The sequence below is a fragment of the Cherax quadricarinatus genome, chromosome 26 (assembly GCF_038502225.1).
Source record: "Cherax quadricarinatus isolate ZL_2023a chromosome 26, ASM3850222v1, whole genome shotgun sequence".
In the NCBI taxonomy this organism is placed as follows: domain Eukaryota; kingdom Metazoa; phylum Arthropoda; class Malacostraca; order Decapoda; family Parastacidae; genus Cherax; species Cherax quadricarinatus.
This window is the reverse complement of record NC_091317.1, coordinates 33,293,230-33,312,995: the sequence shown is the minus strand read 5'-3', so window position 1 is coordinate 33,312,995 and position 19,766 is coordinate 33,293,230. Positions and strand designations below refer to the sequence as shown.

At 39.2% G+C, this 19,766-nt stretch overlaps 1 protein-coding gene across 3 annotated transcripts in view; it reads left to right on the top strand.

The window, feature by feature from the left end:
- The window catches only part of LOC128691720 (solute carrier family 25 member 16), a 172,533-nt gene that overhangs the window by 107,495 nt on the left and 45,272 nt on the right, over positions 1-19,766 (top strand). For all 3 annotated transcript variants that reach the window (XR_011392461.1, XM_053780605.2, XM_070088911.1), the window contains exon 5: positions 5,469-5,625. Coding sequence is in view for 2 of the 3 variants with exons in the window: in XM_053780605.2 (XP_053636580.2) it covers positions 5,469-5,625 (157 nt within the window). In the remaining variant the exon portion in view is untranslated. The remainder of the gene's footprint in view (positions 1-5,468; positions 5,626-19,766) is intronic.

The window sequence follows — 19,766 nt, the reverse complement described above, 5'->3', positions numbered from 1 at the left end:
CTCTCTTCTACACATCCTAACCTGAGCCTCACTATCCTCATAAAAACTCTTCACTGCTTTCAGTAACCTACCTCCTACACCATACACCTGCAACATCTACCACATTGCCCCCCTATCCACCCTGTCATACGCCTTTTCCACATCCATAAATGCCACAAAGACCTCTTTAGCCTTATCTAAATACTGTTCATTTATGTTTCACTGTAAACACCTGGTCCACACACCCCCTACCTTTCCTAAAGCTTCCTTGTTCATCTGCTATCGTATTCTCCGTCTTACTCTTAATTCTTTCAATAATAACTCTACCATACACTTTACCAGGTATACTCAACAGACTTATCCCCCTATAATTTTTGCACTCTCTTTTGTCCCCTTTGCCTTTATACAAAGGAATTATGCATGCTCTCTGCCAATGCCTAGGTACCTTACCCTCTTCCATACATTTATTAAATAATTGCACCAACCACTCCAAAACTATATCCCCACCTGCATTTAACATTTCTATCTTTATCCCATCAATCCCGGCTGCCTTACCCCCTTTCATTTTACCTACTGCCTCGCGAACTTCCCCCACACTCACAACTGGCTCTTCCTCACTCCTACAAGATGTTATTCCTCCTTGCCCTATACACGAAATCACAGCTTCCCTCTCTTCATCAACATTTAACAATTCCTCAAAATATTCCCTCCATCTTCCCAATACCTCTAACTCTCCATTTAATAACTCTTCTCTCCTATTTTTAATTGACAAATCCATTTGTTCTCTAGGCTTCCTTAACTTGTTAATCTCATTCCAAAACTTTTTCTTATTTTCAACAAAATTTGTTGACAACATCTCACCCACTCTCTCATTTGCTCTCTTTTTACATTGCTTCACCACTCTCTTAACCCCTCTCTTTTTCTCCATATACTCTTCCCTCCTTGCATCACTTCTTTGTAAAAACTTCTCATATGCTAACTTTTTCTCCCTTACTACTCTTTACATCATCATTCCACCAATCGCTCCTCTTCCCTCCTGCACCCACTTTCCTGTAACCACAAACTTCTGCTGAAAACACTAACACTACATTTTTAAACCTACCCCATACCTCTTTGACCCCATTGCCTATGCTCTCATTAGCCCATCTATCCTCCAATAGCTGTTTATATCTTACCCTAACTGCCTCCTCTTTTAGTTTATAAACCTTCACCTCTCTTCCCTGATGCTTCTGTTCTTGTATCCCATCTACCTTTTACTCTGTGTAGCTACAACTAGAAAGTGATCTGATATATCTGTGGCCCCTCTGTAAACATGTACATCCTGAAGTCTACTCAACAGTCTTTTATCTACCAATACATAATCCAACAAACTACTGTCATTTCGCCCTACATCATATCTTGTATACTTATCCTCTTTTTCTTAAAATATGTATTACCTATAACTAAACCCCTTTCTATACAAAGTTCAATCAAAGGGCTCCCATTATCATTTACACCTGGCACCCCAAACTTACCTACCACACCCTCTCTAAAAGTTTCTCCTACTTTAGCATTCAGGTCCCCTACCACAATTACTCTCTCACTTGGTTCAAAGGCTCCTATACATTCACTTAACATCTCCCAAAATCTCTCTCTCTCCTCTACATTCCTCTCTTCTCCAGGTGCATGCACGCTTATTATGACCCACTTTTCACATCCAACCTTTACTTTAATCCACATAATTCTTGAATTTACACATTCATATTCTCTTTTCTCATTCCATAACTGATCCTTCAACATTACTGCTACCCCTTCCTTTGCTCTAACTCTCTGATACTCCAGATTTAATCCCATTTATTTTTTTTATTTTATTATCACACTGGCCGATTCCCACCAAGGCAGGGTGGCCCGAAAAAGAAAAACTTTCACCATCATTCACTCCATCACTGTCTTGCCAGAAGGGTGCTTTACACTACAGTTTTTAAACTGCAACATTAACACCCCTCCTTCAGAGTGCAGGCACTGTACTTCCCATCTCCAGGACTCAAGTCCGGCCTGCCGGTTTCCCTGAATCCCTTCATAAATGTTACTTTGCTCACACTCCAACAGCACGTCAAGTATTAAAAACCATTTGTCTCCATTCACTCCTATCAAACACGCTCACGCATGCCTGCTGGAAGTCCAAGCCCCTCGCACACAAAACCTCCTTTACCCCCTCCCTCCAACCCTTCCTAGGCCGACCCCTACCCCGCCTTCCTTCCACTACAGACTGATACACTCTTGAAGTCATTCTGTATCGCTCCATTCTCTCTACATGCCCGAACCACCTCAACAACCCTTCCTCCGCCCTCTGGACAACAGTTTTGGTAATCCCGCACCTCCTCCTAACTTCCAAACTACGAATTCTCTGCATTATATTCACACCACACATTGCCCTCAGACACGACATCTCCACTGCCTCCAGCCTTCTCCTCGCTGCAACATTCATCACCCACGCTTCACACCCATATAAGAGCGTTGGTAAAACTATACTCTCATACATTCCCCTCTTTGCCTCCAAGGACAAAGTTCTTTGTCTCCACAGACTCCTAAGTGCACCACTCACTCTTTTTCCCTCATCAATTCTATGATTCACCTCATCTTTCATAGACCCATCCGCTGACACGTCCACTCCCAAATATCTGAATACGTTCACCTCCTCCATACTCTCTCCCTCCAATCTGATATTCAATCTTTCATCACCTAATCTTTTTGTTATCCTCATAACCTTACTCTTTCCTGTATTCACCTTTAATTTTCTTCTTTTGCACACCCTACCAAATTCATCCACCAATCTCTGCAACTTCTCTTCAGAATCTCCCAAGAGCACAGTGTCATCAGCAAAGAGCAGCTGTGACAACTCCCACTTTGTGTGTGATTCTTTATCTTTTAACTCCACGCCTCTTGCCAAGACCCTCGCATTTACTTCTCTTACAACCCCATCTATAAATATATTAAACAACCACGGTGACATCACACATCCTTGTCTAAGGCCTACTTTTACTGGGAAAAAATTTCCCTCTTTCCTACATACTCTAACTTGAGCCTCACTATCCTCGTAAAAACTCTTCACTGCTTTCAGTAACCTACCTCCTACACCATACACTTGCAACATCTGCCACATTGCCCCCCTATCCACCCTGTCATACGCCTTTTCCAAATCCATAAATGCCACAAAGACCTCTTTAGCCTTATCTAAATACTGTTCACTTATATGTTTCACTGTAAACACCTGGTCCACACACCCCCTACCTTTCCTAAAGCCTCCTTGTTCATCTGCTATCCTATTCTCCGTCTTACTCTTAATTCTTTCAATTATAACTCTACCATACACTTTACCAGGTACACTCAACAGACTTATCCCCCTATAATTTTTGCACTCTCTTTTATCCCCTTTGCCTTTATACAAAGGAACTATGCATGCTCTCTGCCAATCCCTAGGTACCTTACCCTCTTCCATACATTTATTAAATAATTGCACCAACCACTCCAAAACTATATCCCCACCTGCTTTTAACATTTCTATCTTTATCCCATCAATCCCGGCTGCCTTGCCCCCTTTCATTTTACCTACTGCCTCACGAACTTCCCCCACACTCACAACTGGCTCTTCCTCACTCCTACAAGATGTTATTCCTCCTTGCCCTATACACGAAATCACAGCTTCCCTATCTTCTTCAACATTTAACAATTCCTCAAAATATTCCCTCCATCTTCCCAATACCTCTAACTCTCCATTTAATAACTCTCCTCTCCTATTTTTAACTGACAAATCCATTTGTTCTCTAGGCTTTCTTAACTTGTTTATCTCACTCCAAAACTTTTTCTTATTTTCAACAAAATTTGTTGATAACATCTCACCCACTCTCTCATTTGCTCTCTTTTTACATTGCTTCACCACTCTCTTAACTTCTCTCTTTTTCTCCATATACTCTTCCCTCCTTGCATCACTTCTACTTTGTAAAAACTTCTCATATGCTAACTTTTTCTCCCTTACTACTCTCTTTACATCATCATTCCACCAATCGCTCCTCTTCCCTCCTGCACCCACTTTCCTGTAACCACAAACTTCTGCTGAACACTCTAACACTACATTTTTAAACCTACCCCATACCTCTTCGACCCCATTGCCTATGCTACCAATACATTTATTTCTCCCCACCAAAACTCCCCTACCCCCCTTCAGTTGCCCCTCTATAAACATGTACATCCTGGAGCCTACCCATTAACTTTTTATCCACCAATACATAATCTAACAAACTACTTTCATTACATGCTACATCATACCTTGTATATTTATTTATCCTCTTTTTCATAAAATATGTATTACTTATTACCAAATCTCTTTCTACACATAGCTGAATTAAAGGCTCCCCATTTACATTTATCCCTGGCACCCCAAATTTACCTACTACTCCCTCCACAACATTTTTACCCACTTTAGCATTGAAATCCCCAACCACAAGTACTCTCACACTTGGTTCAAAACTCCCCACGCATTCACTCAACATTTCCCAAAATCTCTCTCTCTCCTCTACACTTCTCTCTTCTCCAGGTGCATATACACTTACTATAACCCACTTTTCACATCCAACCTTTATTTTACTCCACATAATCCTTGAATTAATACATTTATAGTCCCTCTTTTCCTGCCATAGCTTATTCTTCAACATTATTGCTACTCCTTCTTTAGCTCTAACTCTATTTGAAACCCCTGACCTAATCCCATTTATTCCTCTCCACTGAAACTCTCCCACCCCCTTCAGCTTTGTTTCACTTAAAGCCAGGACATCCAGCTTCTTCTCATTCATAACATCCACAATCATCTCTTTCTTATCATTTGCACAACATCCACGCACATTCAGGCTTCCCACTTTGACAATTTTCTTCTTATTCTTTTTAGTAATCTTTACAGGAAAAGGGGTTACTAGCCCATTGTTCCCGGCATTTTAGTTGACTTTTACAACACGCATGGCTTACGGAGGAAAGATTCTTATTCCACTTCCCCATGGATATAAAAGGAGAAGTAATAAGACCAAGAACTATTAAGATAAAATCAAAGAAAACTCAGATGAGTGTGTTTAAATAAACGTGTACATGTATGTGTAGTGAGACCTAAGTGTAAGTAGAAGTAGCAAGACGTACCTGTAATCTTGCATATTTATGAGACAGACAAAAAAACATCAGCAATCCTACCTTCATGTAAAACAATTACAGGCTTTTGTTTTACATTCACTTGGCAGGACGGTAGTACCTCCCTGGGTGGTTGCTGTCTTCCAACCTACTACCTATATATATTGTGCTTAGCATACCAAAATTGTAATTACACATTGTAGACTTTACAAAGAAATGAAATCTTTATTCTTTTATTCTTTTTATTCTTTATTATTCTTTATTTTATGTCCAAGAATATACAGTAGATTACTTTTATTGACTTTCCTCTGTTAACATGCGATTCACTGTTTACACAGGAAGGTGGATTTCGAGCCTTGTATCGAGGATTTACTGCAACTGTATGTGGGATGATTCCCTATGCTGGCCTTAGCTTCTATTGCTTTGAACAGATGAAGTATTTATGCATGAAGCATCTCCCAGATTATACCTGCAAAGCTTGTGAAAAAAATACAGGTTAGTATGTAATGGATTGAAAATTATAATATGTTTGGCTTTAAAAGTTGTGTCCAGGCTTTGAATGTTTTATTTTCCAGCAGATGTCAGTGTGTCTCTTGGTCTCTGAAAATAATTATTCTATTGTTTGGTTCAGAATTCCTTAACAAGACTTATATTAGAAATATAAGAAATTATAGAAATACTAAATCTTATTCTTTCAACAAAACTGGCTATATCCCACCTAGGCAGGGTGGCCCAAAAGAAAAACAAAAGTTTCTTTTTAAATTTAGTAATTTATACAGGAGAAGGGGTTACTAGCCCCTTGCCCCTGGCATTTTAGTCGCCTCTTACAACACATGGCTTATGGAGGAAGAATTCTGTTCCACTTCCCCATGGAGAGAAGAGGACATAAACAACGACCAGAACTAGTAAGAAAATAGCAGAAAACCCAGAGGGGTGTGTACATATATGCTTGTACATGTATGTGTAGTGTGACCTAAGTGTAAGAAGTAGCAAGATGTACCTGAAACCTTGCATGTTCTTCTGCTGCTTCTGCTTCTTCTTCTGCTGCTTCTGCTTCTTCTTCTGCTGCTTCTGCTTCTTCTGCTGCTTCTTCTGCTGCTTCTTCTGCTGCTTCTTCTGCTGCTGCTTCTGCTGCTTCTTCTGCTGCTTCTGCTTCTTCTGCTTCTGCTTCTGCTTCTTCTGCTGCTTCTTCTGCTGCTTCTTCTGCTGCTTCTTCTGCTGCTTCTGCTTCTGCTGCTTCTTCTGCTTCTGCTTCTTCTTTTCCTTCTTTTCCTTCTTTTCCTTCTTTTCTTCTTTTCCTTCTTCTTTTCATTCTTTTCCTTCTTCTTTTCATTCTTTTCCTTTTCTTCTTTTCCTTCTTCTTTTCCTTTTCTTCTTTTCCTTCTTCTTTTCCTTATTCAACAAACCAGCCGTATCCCACCAAGGCAGGGTGGCCCAAAAAGAAAAAAAGTTTCTCTTTAAATTTAGTAATTTATACAGGAGAAGGGGTTACTAGCCCCTTGCTCATTGCATTTTAGTCGCCTCTTACAACACGCATAGCTTACTGAGGAAGAATTCTGTTCCACTTCCCCATGGAGATCAGAGGAAATAAACAAGAACTAGTAAGAAGATAGAATAAAACCCAGAGGGGTGTGTATATATATTTGCTTGTACATGTATGTGTAGTGTGACCTAAGTGTAAGTAGTAGCAGCAAGATGTACCTGAAACCTTGCATGTTTATGAGACAGAAAAAAACACCAGCAATCCTATCATAATGTAAAACAATTACAGGCTTTCGTTTTACACTTGCTTGGCAGGATGGTAGTACCTCCCTGGGTGGTTGCTGTTTACCAACCTACTACCTACAAATACTAAATAAACTGACTAAATCTACTTGCAAAGACAGTAATGTTCTTGTAGAAATAACATCTTTTGTTAAATATACCTTTGGGAAGGGCAAAGGAAAACACATCTAGATTATAAGAAAGGAAAATGTTTTTAAACTGTACTTAAGAGTAATATATAAACAAATCCCTTGTAGTAGGTTGGTAGACAGCAACTACCCAGGGAGGTACGCTACCATCCTGCCAGGCGAGTGTAAAATGGAAGCCTATAATAGTTTTAGATGATGGTAGGATTGCTGGTGTTTTTTCTGTCTAATAAACATGCAAGATTTCAGATACGTCTTGCTACTAATACATACACTTAGGTCACACTACACATGCATGTACAAGCATATATGTACACACACTCCTTTGGATTTTCTTTTTTCTTACTGGTTCTTGTTTATTTCTTCTTGTCTCCATGGGAAGTGCAACAGAATTCTTCCTCTGTACACCATGCGTGTTGTAAGAGGCGACTAAAATACCAGGAGCAAGGGGCTAGTAACCCCTTCTCCTGTATACATTACTGAATTTATAAAGAGAATCTTTTGTTTTTCTTTTTGTGCCACCGTGCTTCAGTGGGATACAGCCAGTTTAATGAAAGAAGATACAAAGAAATGGTTTTTGGGACTTGATGAGCTGTTGGAGTGTGAGCAGGATAATATTTTGTGAAGGGATTCAGGGAAACTGTTTAGCCGGACTCGAGTCCTGGAGGTGGGAAGTACCAAGCCTACAGTTTAGAGAAGGAGCTTGGGATATTTGTTTGGAGTGACATCTGAACTGTTATATCTGCGTGCCTCTTCAGAGACAGTGATTATGTGTGAATGATGGTGAAAGTTTTTTTTTTTTTTTTTTTGTCACCCTGCCTTGGAGACAGCCAGCGTGTTGGAAAAAAATGTACGTATATCAAACTTTATAAGAGGGCACAAATATAAGCCACAGCACCATGTCTTCCTTTGCGGTTGACACCTAAATTTGTATGAGTGTCATCCATCAAAGATTCTGCAAGTCTCTAGGTGGACGTGAACCAAATCTTTAAAGGGCCACTGAAGACAATATGACGTTCAGTGAAGACAAATTTCAGTTGCCCCATGATGGGAAACTTGAAATTAAAACCATTAAAGTATTTATTTATTTATTTATTTATTTATTTATAATTTGAGCACACTTACAGAGGTACAAAAAAAATACAGATAAGAGCAGCATGCCAAAGCCACTTATACTATGCATAGCATTACGGGCTGGCTTAAAATTAACTTAAGATTAACTAAGCAATGATGAAATCAGTGAAAAACATTAATGTAAACTGATTACTATAAAGCACAAGTGAGTATTACAAAGACAGGTCATATGGTTGCATGCATTGTTATAAATTCAGTAGAATGGAGTATTCTGTTAGGTAGTGTATTTAAAAAATAATAAAGTTAGATTGGGTTTTAGGTTTAACATTTATGTGATATAATTGTGAGAAACATTTAAGATATACAATTTATAAGGTTCAGTTATTCAGTATTTATTTGGTTTTGGGTGAGTAAGTGATCTTTGAGAAGAGACTTGAATTTATAAACAGGTAGTGTTTCTTTTATATTTACAGGTAATGAATTCCAGATTTTAGGGCCTTTTATGTGCATTGAGTTTTTGCATAGCGTGAGATGGACACGAGGAATATCAAAGAGTGATCTGTGCCTTGTGTTATGGTCATGTGTTCTGTTGAGGTTGGCAAGGAGATGTTTGAGGGGAGGGTTAATATCAGAGTTGAGTGTTCTATGTATGTAATAGGTGCAGTAATAAGTATGGATGTTTTGTATGGTGAGTAGGTTGAGTGTATTGAATATTGGTGGAGTGTGCTGCCTGTAGTGAGAATTTTTTATCATTCTAACTGCAGCCTTTTGTTGGGTAATTAGTGGTCTGAGATGGTTACTTGTTGTTGAGCCCCATGCACAAATTCCATAGGTGAGATAGGGGTAAATAAGAGAGTGATATAGGGCCAGGAGGGCTGACTGTGGAGCATAGTACCGTATCTTCGATAGTATGCCTACAGTCTTGGAAATTTTCTTAGAAATTTGTTGTATATGTGTATGAAATTTGAGTCTATTATCAAGGTGGATTCCTAAGAATTTTCCCTCTGTTAGCTTTGTGATAGGTGATCCGTTTATCATTATGTTAAGAGGGACATCTGTAGCTCTGTTACCAAACTGAATGAAGTAGGTTTTGTCAATGTTTAGTGTAAGTTTGTTAGTACTCATCCAGGTAGATATTTTCTGTAATTCGGTATTTACAGTATTGGCTAGCGTGACTGGGCTCGGGTGGGAGAAGACGTATGTTGTGTCATCAGCAAATAGTGTGGGTTTGAGTAATTGAGAAGCATTTGGTAGGTCATTTATGTATAGGAGAAAGAGAAGAGGGCCAAGGACACTTCCCTGTGGGACACCAACTGTAATTGGTTGTGCAGAAGAGTTTGCCCCATTTGCGTACACATATTGGCTTCTGTTGCTGAGGTATGACTTGAGGTAGTTGAGGGAGTGCCCTCTTATACCATAGTGTGACAATTTTACGTGGAGCAAGTCATGGTCAACTGTATCAAAAGCTTTACGTAAGTCAATGAAGATCCCCAGTGGGACTTCTTTTTTCTCTATTGCAGTGTATATATGTTCTAGCATGTGTATAATAGCATCATTAGTATTTTTATTAGGCCTGAATCCAAATTGGCAGGGGTTGAGTATGTTTTGGGAGATAAGGTAGGAGTAGATTCGTTTATGAATTAATTTTTCGAAGATTTTTGAGAGGGTGTAAGTTGGATATTGGTCTATAGTTATTCAACTCTGTTTGGTCTCCTCCTTTGTGGATCGGGGTGACCCTTGCTATTTTGAGTACTGTAGGGAAGGTGGAGGATTCAATGGATTTGTTAAAGAGTGTTGCAATGATTGGTGATAGCACTTGTGACACTTTTTTGTATATAAAGGGTGGTAAGGTATTTAAATCTCCTGCCTTGTTTTTTAGTGCGTTGATAATAAGGGAGACTTCGTATGGGTTAGTCGGAGCTAGGAACAGTGTGTTCGGGTAGTTGCCGGTGAGGTAGTCATTTGGTGGGGTATCTGAGCTTGGGATTTTATTGGCAAGGTTTTGTCCTATAGTGGAGAAGAAATCATTGAGTCTGTTTGCTGTTTCTGTTGGTGGGAGTTGGGGTTCATCTGATTTTGCTAATTTTATTTCGCTATTTCGTGATATCTTTTTTGTTCCCAGAATTTCTGATAGGGTTTTCCAGGTCTTTTTTATATCACCTCGTAAGTTGGATAATCTGTTCTCATAATACAATTTTTTTGCCCTTCTTATCAGGCTGGTTAGGATTGACGAGTAACGTTTTGTTTGGTCTCTGGTTATGTGACCCATTCTGTACTGTTTTTCATATTGGTGTTTTGTATTTATGGATTTGAGAATGCTGGGTGTTAGCCAGGGACTGTTCAGTCTCTTAGCTGTCATCTGCTTAGTTTTTTTAGGGCAGTGCTTGTTATAGAGTTATTGAGTCTTTTTTAGAAAATTATTAATACATTCGTCAATATCTGTATTGATTTCTAGCTCAGTGTGCCAGTCAATGTTTGCTACTGCTGTTGTGAAGTTATTAATGGCTGCCTCATTGTGAAGTCTGAAGGTGACTTTAGTAGTGTCTTGGGGTAATTTACCAAGAGTTGTTATGAGGAAAGTAGGGTAGTGGTCTGTGGTATTATCTGTAATTATGCCTGATTTTAAAGGGGATATGGTGTTGGTCCAGATGTGGTCAAGTAGGGAAACACTAGTCTCTGTAACTCTTGTAGGTTTTGTTACTGTTGGTAGCAACATAGTTACTCATTGTGTTTGTGAATTCAGTAACGTGTGGGTCCTGGTCTTGCAGGAGATTTATATTGAAGTCACCTGAGAGTAGTAAGTGATCTTTGTTCATGCGTGCATCAGTTATCATACTTCCTAGGTTTTGACTAAATTGGCTAATGTTTGACTGTGGAACTCTGTAGATGTTTATCAATGTGAGAGGTTTTTGTAGGTATTTGGATTTGAATTTGGCTATTAGTAGGTTGGTAGACAGCAACCACCCAGGGAAGTACTACCGTCCTGCCAGATGACTGTGAAACAAAAACCTGTAACTGTTTTGCATGATGGTAGGATTGCTGGTTTCTTTTTCTGTCTCATAAACACGCTAAGATAACAGGGATATCTTGCTACTCCTACTTACACTTTGGTCACACTTCACAGACACGCACATGCATATATATATATACATACATCTAGGTTTTTCTCCTTTTTCTAAATAGCTCTTGTTCTTTTTTATTTCTTCTATTGTCCATGGGGAAGTGGAAAAGAATCTTTCCTCCGTAAGCCATGCGTGTCGTATGAGGCGACTAAAATGCCGGGAGCAATGGGCTAGTAACCCCTTCTCCTGTATACAATTACTAAAAAAGAGAAGAAGAAAAACTTTATAAAACTGGGTTGCTTAAATGTGCGTGGATGTAGTGCGGATGACAAGAAACAGATGATTGCTGATGTTATGAATGAAAAGAAGTTGGATGTCCTGGCCCTAAGCGAAACAAAGCTGAAGGGGGTAGGAGAGTTTCAGTGGGGGGAAATAAATGGGATTAAATCTGGAGTATCTGAGAGAGTTAGAGCAAAGGAAGGGGTAGCAGTAATGTTAAATGATCAGTTATGGAAGGAGAAAAGAGAATATGAATGTGTAAATTCAAGAATTATGTGGATTAAAGTAAAGGTTGGATGCGAGAAGTGGGTCATAATAAGCGTGTATGCACCTGGAGAAGAGAGGAATGCAGAGGAGAGAGAGAGATTTTGGGAGATGTTAAGTGAATGTATAGGAGCCTTTGAACCAAGTGAGAGAGTAATTGTGGTAGGGGACTTGAATGCTAAAGTAGGAGAAACTTTTAGAGAGGGTGTGGTAGGTAAGTTTGGGGTGCCAGGTGTAAATGATAATGGGAGCCCTTTGATTGAACTTTGTATAGAAAGGGGTTTAGTTATAGGTAATACATATTTTAAGAAAAAGAGGATAAATAAGTATACACGATATGATGTAGGGCGAAATGACAGTAGTTTGTTGGATTATGTATTGGTAGATAAAAGACTGTTGAGTAGACTTCAGGATGTACATGTTTATAGAGGGGCCACAGATATATCAGATCACTTTCTAGTTGTAGCTACACTGAGAGTAAAAGGTAGATGGGATACAAGGAGAATAGAAGCATCAGGGAAGAGAGAGGTGAAGGTTTATAAACTAAAAGAGGAGGCAGTTAGGGTAAGATATAAACAGCTATTGGAGGATAGATGGGCTAATGAGAGCATAGGCAATGGGGTCGAAGAGGTATGGGGTAGGTTTAAAAATGTAGTGTTAGAGTGTTCAGCAGAAGTTTGTGGTTACAGGAAAGTGGGTGCAGGAGGGAAGAGGAGCGATTGGTGGAATGATGATGTAAAGAGAGTAGTAAGGGAGAAAAAGTTAGCATATGAGAAGTTTTTACAAAGTAGAAGTGATGCAAGGAGGGAAGAGTATATGGAGAAAAAGAGAGAGGTTAAGAGAGTGGTGAAGCAATGTAAAAAGAGAGCAAATGAGAGAGTGGGTGAGATGTTATCAACAAATTTTTGTTGAAAATAAGAAAAAGTTTTGGAGTGAGATTAACAAGTTAAGAAAGCCTAGAGAACAAATTGATTTGTCAGTTAAAAATAGGAGAGGAGAGTTATTAAATGGAGAGTTAGAGGTATTGGGAAGATGGAAGGAATATTTTGAGGAATTGTTAAATGTTGATGAAGATAGGGAAGCTGTGATTTCGTGTATAGGGCAAGGAGGAATAACATCTTGTAGGAGTGAGGAAGAGCCAGTTGTGAGTGTGGGGGAAGTTCGTGAGGCAGTAGGTAAAATGAAAGGGGGTAAGGCAGCCGGGATTGATGGGATAAAGATAGAAATGTTAAAAGCAGGTGGGGATATAGTTTTGGAGTGGTTGGTGCAATTATTTAATAAATGTATGGAAGAGGGTAAGGTACCTAGGGATTGGCAGAGAGCATGCATAGTTCCTTTGTATAAAGGCAAAGGGGATAAAAGAGAGTGCAAAAATTATAGGGGGATAAGTCTGTTGAGTGTACCTGGTAAAGTGTATGGTAGAGTTATAATTGAAAGAATTAAGAGTAAGACGGAGAATAGGATAGCAGATGAACAAGGAGGCTTTAGGAAAGGTAGGGGGTGTGTGGACCAGGTGTTTACAGTGAAACATATAAGTGAACAGTATTTAGATAAGGCTAAAGAGGTCTTTGTGGCATTTATGGATTTGGAAAAGGCGTATGACAGGGTGGATAGGGGGGCAATGTGGCAGATGTTGCAAGTGTATGGTGTAGGAGGTAGGTTACTGAAAGCAGTGAAGAGTTTTTACGAGGATAGTGAGGCTCAAGTTAGAGTATGTAGGAAAGAGGGAAATTTTTTCCCAGTAAAAGTAGGCCTTAGACAAGGATGTGTGATGTCACCGTGGTTGTTTAATATATTTATAGATGGGGTTGTAAGAGAAGTAAATGCGAGGGTCTTGGCAAGAGGCGTGGAGTTAAAAGATAAAGAATCACACACAAAGTGGGAGTTGTCACAGCTGCTCTTTGCTGATGACACTGTGCTCTTGGGAGATTCTGAAGAGAAGTTGCAGAGATTGGTGGATGAATTTGGTAGGGTGTGCAAAAGAAGAAAATTAAAGGTGAATACAGGAAAGAGTAAGGTTATGAGGATAACAAAAAGATTAGGTGATGAAAGATTGAATATCACATTGGAGGGAGAGAGTATGGAGGAGGTGAACGTATTCAGATATTTGGGAGTGGACGTGTCAGCGGATGGGTCTATGAAAGATGAGGTGAATCATAGAATTGATGAGGGAAAAAGAGTGAGTGGTGCACTTAGGAGTCTGTGGAGACAAAGAACTTTGTCCTTGGAGGCAAAGAGGGGAATGTATGAGAGTATAGTTTTACCAACGCTCTTATATGGGTGTGAAGCGTGGGTGATGAATGTTGCAGCGAGGAGAAGGCTGGAGGCAGTGGAGATGTCATGTCTGAGGGCAATGTGTGGTGTGAATATAATGCAGAGAATTAGTAGTTTGGAAGTTAGGAGGAGGTGCGGGATTACCAAAACTGTTGTCCAGAGGGCTGAGGAAGGGTTGTTGAGGTGGTTCGGACATGTAGAGAGAATGGAGCGAAACAGAATGACTTCAAGAGTGTATCAGTCTGTAGTGGAAGGAAGGCGGGGTAGGGGTCGGCCTAGGAAGGGTTGGAGGGAGGGGGTAAAGGAGGTTTTGTGTGCGAGGGGCTTGGACTTCCAGCAGGCATGCGTGAGCGTGTTTGATAGGAGTGAATGGAGACAAATGGTTTTTAATACTTGACGTGCTGTTGGAGTGTGAGCAAAGTAACATTTATGAAGGGATTCAGGGAAACCGGCAGGCCGGACTTGAGTTCTGGAGATGGGAAGTACAGTGCCTGCACTCTGAAGGAGGGGTGTTAATGTTGCAGTTTAAAAACTGTAGTGTAAAGCACCCTTCTGGCAAGACAGTGATGGAGTGAATGATGGTGAAAGTTTTTCTTTTTCGGGCCACCCTGCCTTGGTGGGAATCGGCCGGTGTGATAATAAAAAAAAAAAAAAAAATATTCCCCATGTTCATCTCTTGTGCAAGTATTAGTGATACATTCTAGTTGGTCTGAGTAGTATATGGCTGTGCCACCCCCTTGTTTGTCTGGCCTACAGTTGTGTATGGCTGTGTAACCAGGAATGGCATAGACATCTGTACTATCAGGCTTTAGCCAGGTTTCAGTTAGTGTAATGATGGACATATTGGCATGTAAGGAATTTAGTAATGCTATGAGGTCATCGTAATGCTTGCTTAAAGATCTGATATTGTAGTTAAAGATAGTTATGTTGTTGTTGGCACTGAGAAGTGCCTTTGATTGTTCTGCAGTGTAGTAATTACAGTAACTGTTTGATTCATTTAAGTCATTAAATAAGAGGTTGGTATCTGGATCAATGCTTGTAATCATAAGATTTGTAGTGAATCTATAGTTAGAATTAAGTATAAAACAAAGTAAATAGTCTTAAGCTAAAAAATAGCACCTGAATTATTTAACAAATGTAAAATAATGAGCTAAGGTAGTTTTTTTTTTTTTTTTAAGCTGAAATAAAGGAGACAATATAAAAGGGACTAGTACAAATAAAGTGATGATCAAATAATGGAGCTTGGGAATATGATAGTAGGTAGTACTATAAAATAAATGAGCTTTGGAATATAATGGCAAAATTGTGAACTTGTTCTACTTTAGCACCTGAGAATAGCACCTTGATTATTTTAACAATTGTGAATGTATAAGCTAGGGTAGTTATATAAAGCTAAAATAAAGGAGAAAATATATAAGGGACTAAAATTAAGTAATGGTAAACAAAGTTAAATGGACAGATGGTCACTATGAAATAATATTGGTTTAGGAGTAAGATCTGATTTGTAATATTAGATAAATTGAGCAGTTTATTGCACAATAAAAGTAAAAAAAAATGAGGTAGTTGGTACTAGCTAGCAAAAGATAGTTTTGGTACTTGCAAAAAAGTAATTGGAATATACACTAATTGCATACACAATGTAAAGTGACTAAAAAAACAAGTAGTGATAAACAAAATTAAATGGACAGGTAAGAAAAAATGAATATTATTAATTTGGAGTAAGATTTGACTTTTAATTTATAATTATGAGCAATTAATAGCAGTAAGAAAGTTATAGAGTATTGGAGGTAGTTGGCATTAGCTAGTGATGAAAAATAATAAAAATAATAATGTACAATATAATAGTAACGTACACTATATGCACCACACGTATATATGTATTAAGGGCACTTATCTAATCTGTTACAGAAATGTCAGCTTTTCTAAGGAAGGTAGAGAAATCATGTTCGTTTGAGATGGTATATTGTTGTCCTGTTGATGTTTTCCTTACTAGTATTTTCCCATCTCGCGTGAAACACTGATGTATTTTGTTTTCCTGTTTAAGTTTTCTCAGCCTGAACAGAAGGTTTTGACGTTTTTTTGTTAGACACTCATTTATGTACACTCCATTTTTCATTGTAATTGCTGATTTAATTAGGTCCTTTCTTTTATCGTATGAATGAAGTATAAAACAAATTCCAGCCACACAGAGCAAAAAACTAACGTGAAGGACCTGGGAGAGATAATATCAGAGGATCTCTTAAAAAATCTCAACACTATGTACCACATCTGCTAGGAGAATGATAGGATGGATAGATAAAACCTTCAAAACTAGGAATGCCAAGCTCATGATGTATCTCTTCAAATTGTTTGTTCTCTCTAGTCTGGAATATTCAAGGCAGGCGAAATTGCAGACCTGGAAAATGTACAGAAAACTTTCATGGCATGTATAAGTACGATAAAGCACCTAAATTGCTGGGAATGGTTGAAGTCCATTGATTTGTACTCCCAGGACTACAGGTGAGAAAGATACATAATAATATATACTTGGAAAATCTTAGAGACTAGTCCCAAATCTGCACACGGAAATCACTTCCTAAGAAAGCAAAAGATTTGGCAGGAGATTCAACATCCCCCCCCCACTAAGAGACAGCATGGTAAGTGTCAGGGGCCCTAGACTGTTCAACTGCCTCCCAGCATACATAAGGGGGATTACCAATAGACCCCTGGCTGTTTTCAAGAAGGGACTGGACAGGAACCTAAAGTCGGTATCTGACCCGCTGGGCTTTGGTTCCGATCCACCACAAGGCTGGGTCACAGACCTGGCAACAGGGATGTTGACCCCTGAAACCCTCTCCAGGTATACTAGTTATTGCTGCCAGTTTTATTTTTTAACACTGGCCATCTCCCACCTAGGTAGGGTGACCCAAAAAACACATTCACTCACTTGTTCAGTAGCTGTCTTGCCAAAAGTGGGCAGATATCACTAGCCAGGTAACCCTTGGAACATCAATATTCTCACCACTTTTTCATTGTGCAGGCACTGTACCTCCCACCTCCAAGACTCAAGTTTGGCAAACAGGTTTCCTTAAATCCCTTCACAAATGATTTCTTGCTCACACTCCAATAGTATGTCATGCTATAAAAACCCACTTATCAATTCATTCTGATCTAACATTCTCATAAAGGCCTGCTGGATATTCAAGCCCCAGCACTCCGACCCCTTTTATCTTCTTACCTCAAACCCTTTCCAGAATGACTTCCCTCCCTCCCTTCATGCCTTCCTTCCTTCCTTCCATAATATTATTTTCCTTAAGCCATACAAGGAATGTAAGTACAGTATACATGAATGAGGACAAAAGTAGGCACAAATGATAGCTACTAATTATGCAGTGCATTTTGGGCAACTAATTATACTTGGAAACTAGACATAGCATATTAAGACTTCTTGTGCAGTTAATGCAGTTAGAATGATAACAAATTCTCACTACAGGCAGCACACTCCACCAATATTCAAAACACTCAACCTACTCACCATACAAAACATCCATACTTATTACTGCACCTATTACATACATAGAACACTCAACTCTGATATTAACCCTCCCCTCAAACATCTCCTTGCCAACCTCAACAGAACACATGACCATAACACAAGGCACAGATCACTCTTTGATATTCCTCGTGTCCATCTCACGCTATGCAAAAACTCAATGCACATAAAAGGCCCTAAAATCTGGAATTCATTACCTGTTAATATAAAAGAAACACTACCTGTTTATAAATTCAAGTCTCTTCTCAAAGATCACTTACTCACCCAAAACCAAATAAATACTGAATAACTGAACCTTATAAATTGTATATCTTAAATGTTTCTCACAATTATATCACATAAATGTTAAACCTAAAACCCAATCTAACTTTATTATTTTTTAAATACACTACCTAACAGAATACTCCATTCTACTGAATTTACAACAATGCATGCAACCATATGACCTGTCTTTGTAATACTCACTTGTGCTTTATAGTAATCAGTTTACATTAATGTTTTTCACTGATTTCATCATTGCTTAGTTAATCTTAAGTTAATTTTAAGCCAGCCCATAATGCTATGCATAGTATAAGTGGCTTTGGCATGCTGCTCTTATCTGTATTTTTTTTTTGTACCTCTGTAAGTGTGCTCAAATTATAAATAAATAAATAAATAAATAAATAAATTACAGTCATAAGTACAATAAGAAAGGTTGCAAATGACAAAGTCAGAAAGTGTTCTTGAAATTTATTCACTGATCTTCAATTTTGTAGTGATTGTACATAGGTGGTGAAAACAGTTTAGCAGAATGAGTGGTATTTGCTTCTTAAATTACAATACACCCCAGATTTATACATCCATTCTGGTGACCCTTTCCTGCTCCATCCCTTCTGAATGTCCAAATTACTTCAAATTCTCTTTAGCCTTCTGAATTATACCTTTGGTATAATCCAGTTATATGAATACAGTGGAGCCCCGCTTTACGATGGCATCGCGTTACTTTAAATCCGCCATACAATACATTTTAACGCAAAAATTTTGCCTTGCCTCACGCTAAAAAACTCTCCTTACGTGATTTGTCCCGGACGCATCCGACATGTGGCCTCAGCACCAGTGTTTACAAGCCAGCCAGTGTGGTCGCATCTATGCATACATTCAGTACATTTCACATTATCCCAGTGTTTTTAGTGCTTGTAACTGCAAAATAAGTCACCATGGACCCCAAGAAAGCTTCTAGTGCCATCCCTGTGGTAAAAAGGCCGAGAATTAGTATGGAATTGAAAAAAGAGATTAAGGAAATGTGTGCAAAGTGGGTTGAACTGCAAACCTTTATGGATGAAAATCACCCTGACACAGCTACTGCAAGCTGTGTTGGCAACCTGTACAATGACAATGTTATGGCCAATTTTGGGAAAGTCTTAAAGGAACGGGAGGTACAGAGCTCTATGGACAGATTTGTTGTGAGAGAGAGGTCCAGTGACTCTCAAGCTGGTCCTAGTGGCATTAAAAGAAGGGAAGTAACCCCAGAAAAGGACTTGCTACCTAGTCCTAATGGAAGGGGACTGCCCTTCTAAACAATAACAACTTCCACACTCTCCCCTCCTCCCATCCCATCAATCATCACCAGATCTTCAATAAAGGTAAGTGTCATGTATTCTATTCTTAGAACCTGGAATTTACAGTGGAACCTCAAAAATCGAATGTATCACATATCGAACATTTCGAAAATAGGACCATTTTTTTCGGACAAACTGTGTCCCTATTATCGAACACGCCCCTATTTTTGGACCGCCAGGTACGGGACCTGTCTGCCGGCCCACTCTGTCCGCGTCCCCGCGCAGGCACCGTGAGCAGTCTAGCTTTGTTTATGCTTGAGTGAACACTAACCTGCGCTCTCATTCACACATTTTATGATTATTTCGTTGTGTTTAGTGCTTGTGGGACTGTGAAATAAGCTGCCATGGGCCCAAAGAAACTTGCTAGTGGTACCTCTGTGGTAAAGAAAGTGAGAAACACCATAGATGTGAAGAAGGAAATACAGTGGACCCCCGGTTTACGATCAGCTCCCAATGCGACCCATTATGTAAGTGTATTTATGTAAGTGCGTTTCTATTTCTGTTTGGGGGTCTGAAATGGACTAATCTAATTCACAATATTCCTTATGGGAACAAATTCGGTCAGTACTGGCACCTGAACATACTTCTGGAATGAAATATCGTAAACTGGGGGTCCACTGTAATACAGAAGTATGAGTAACTG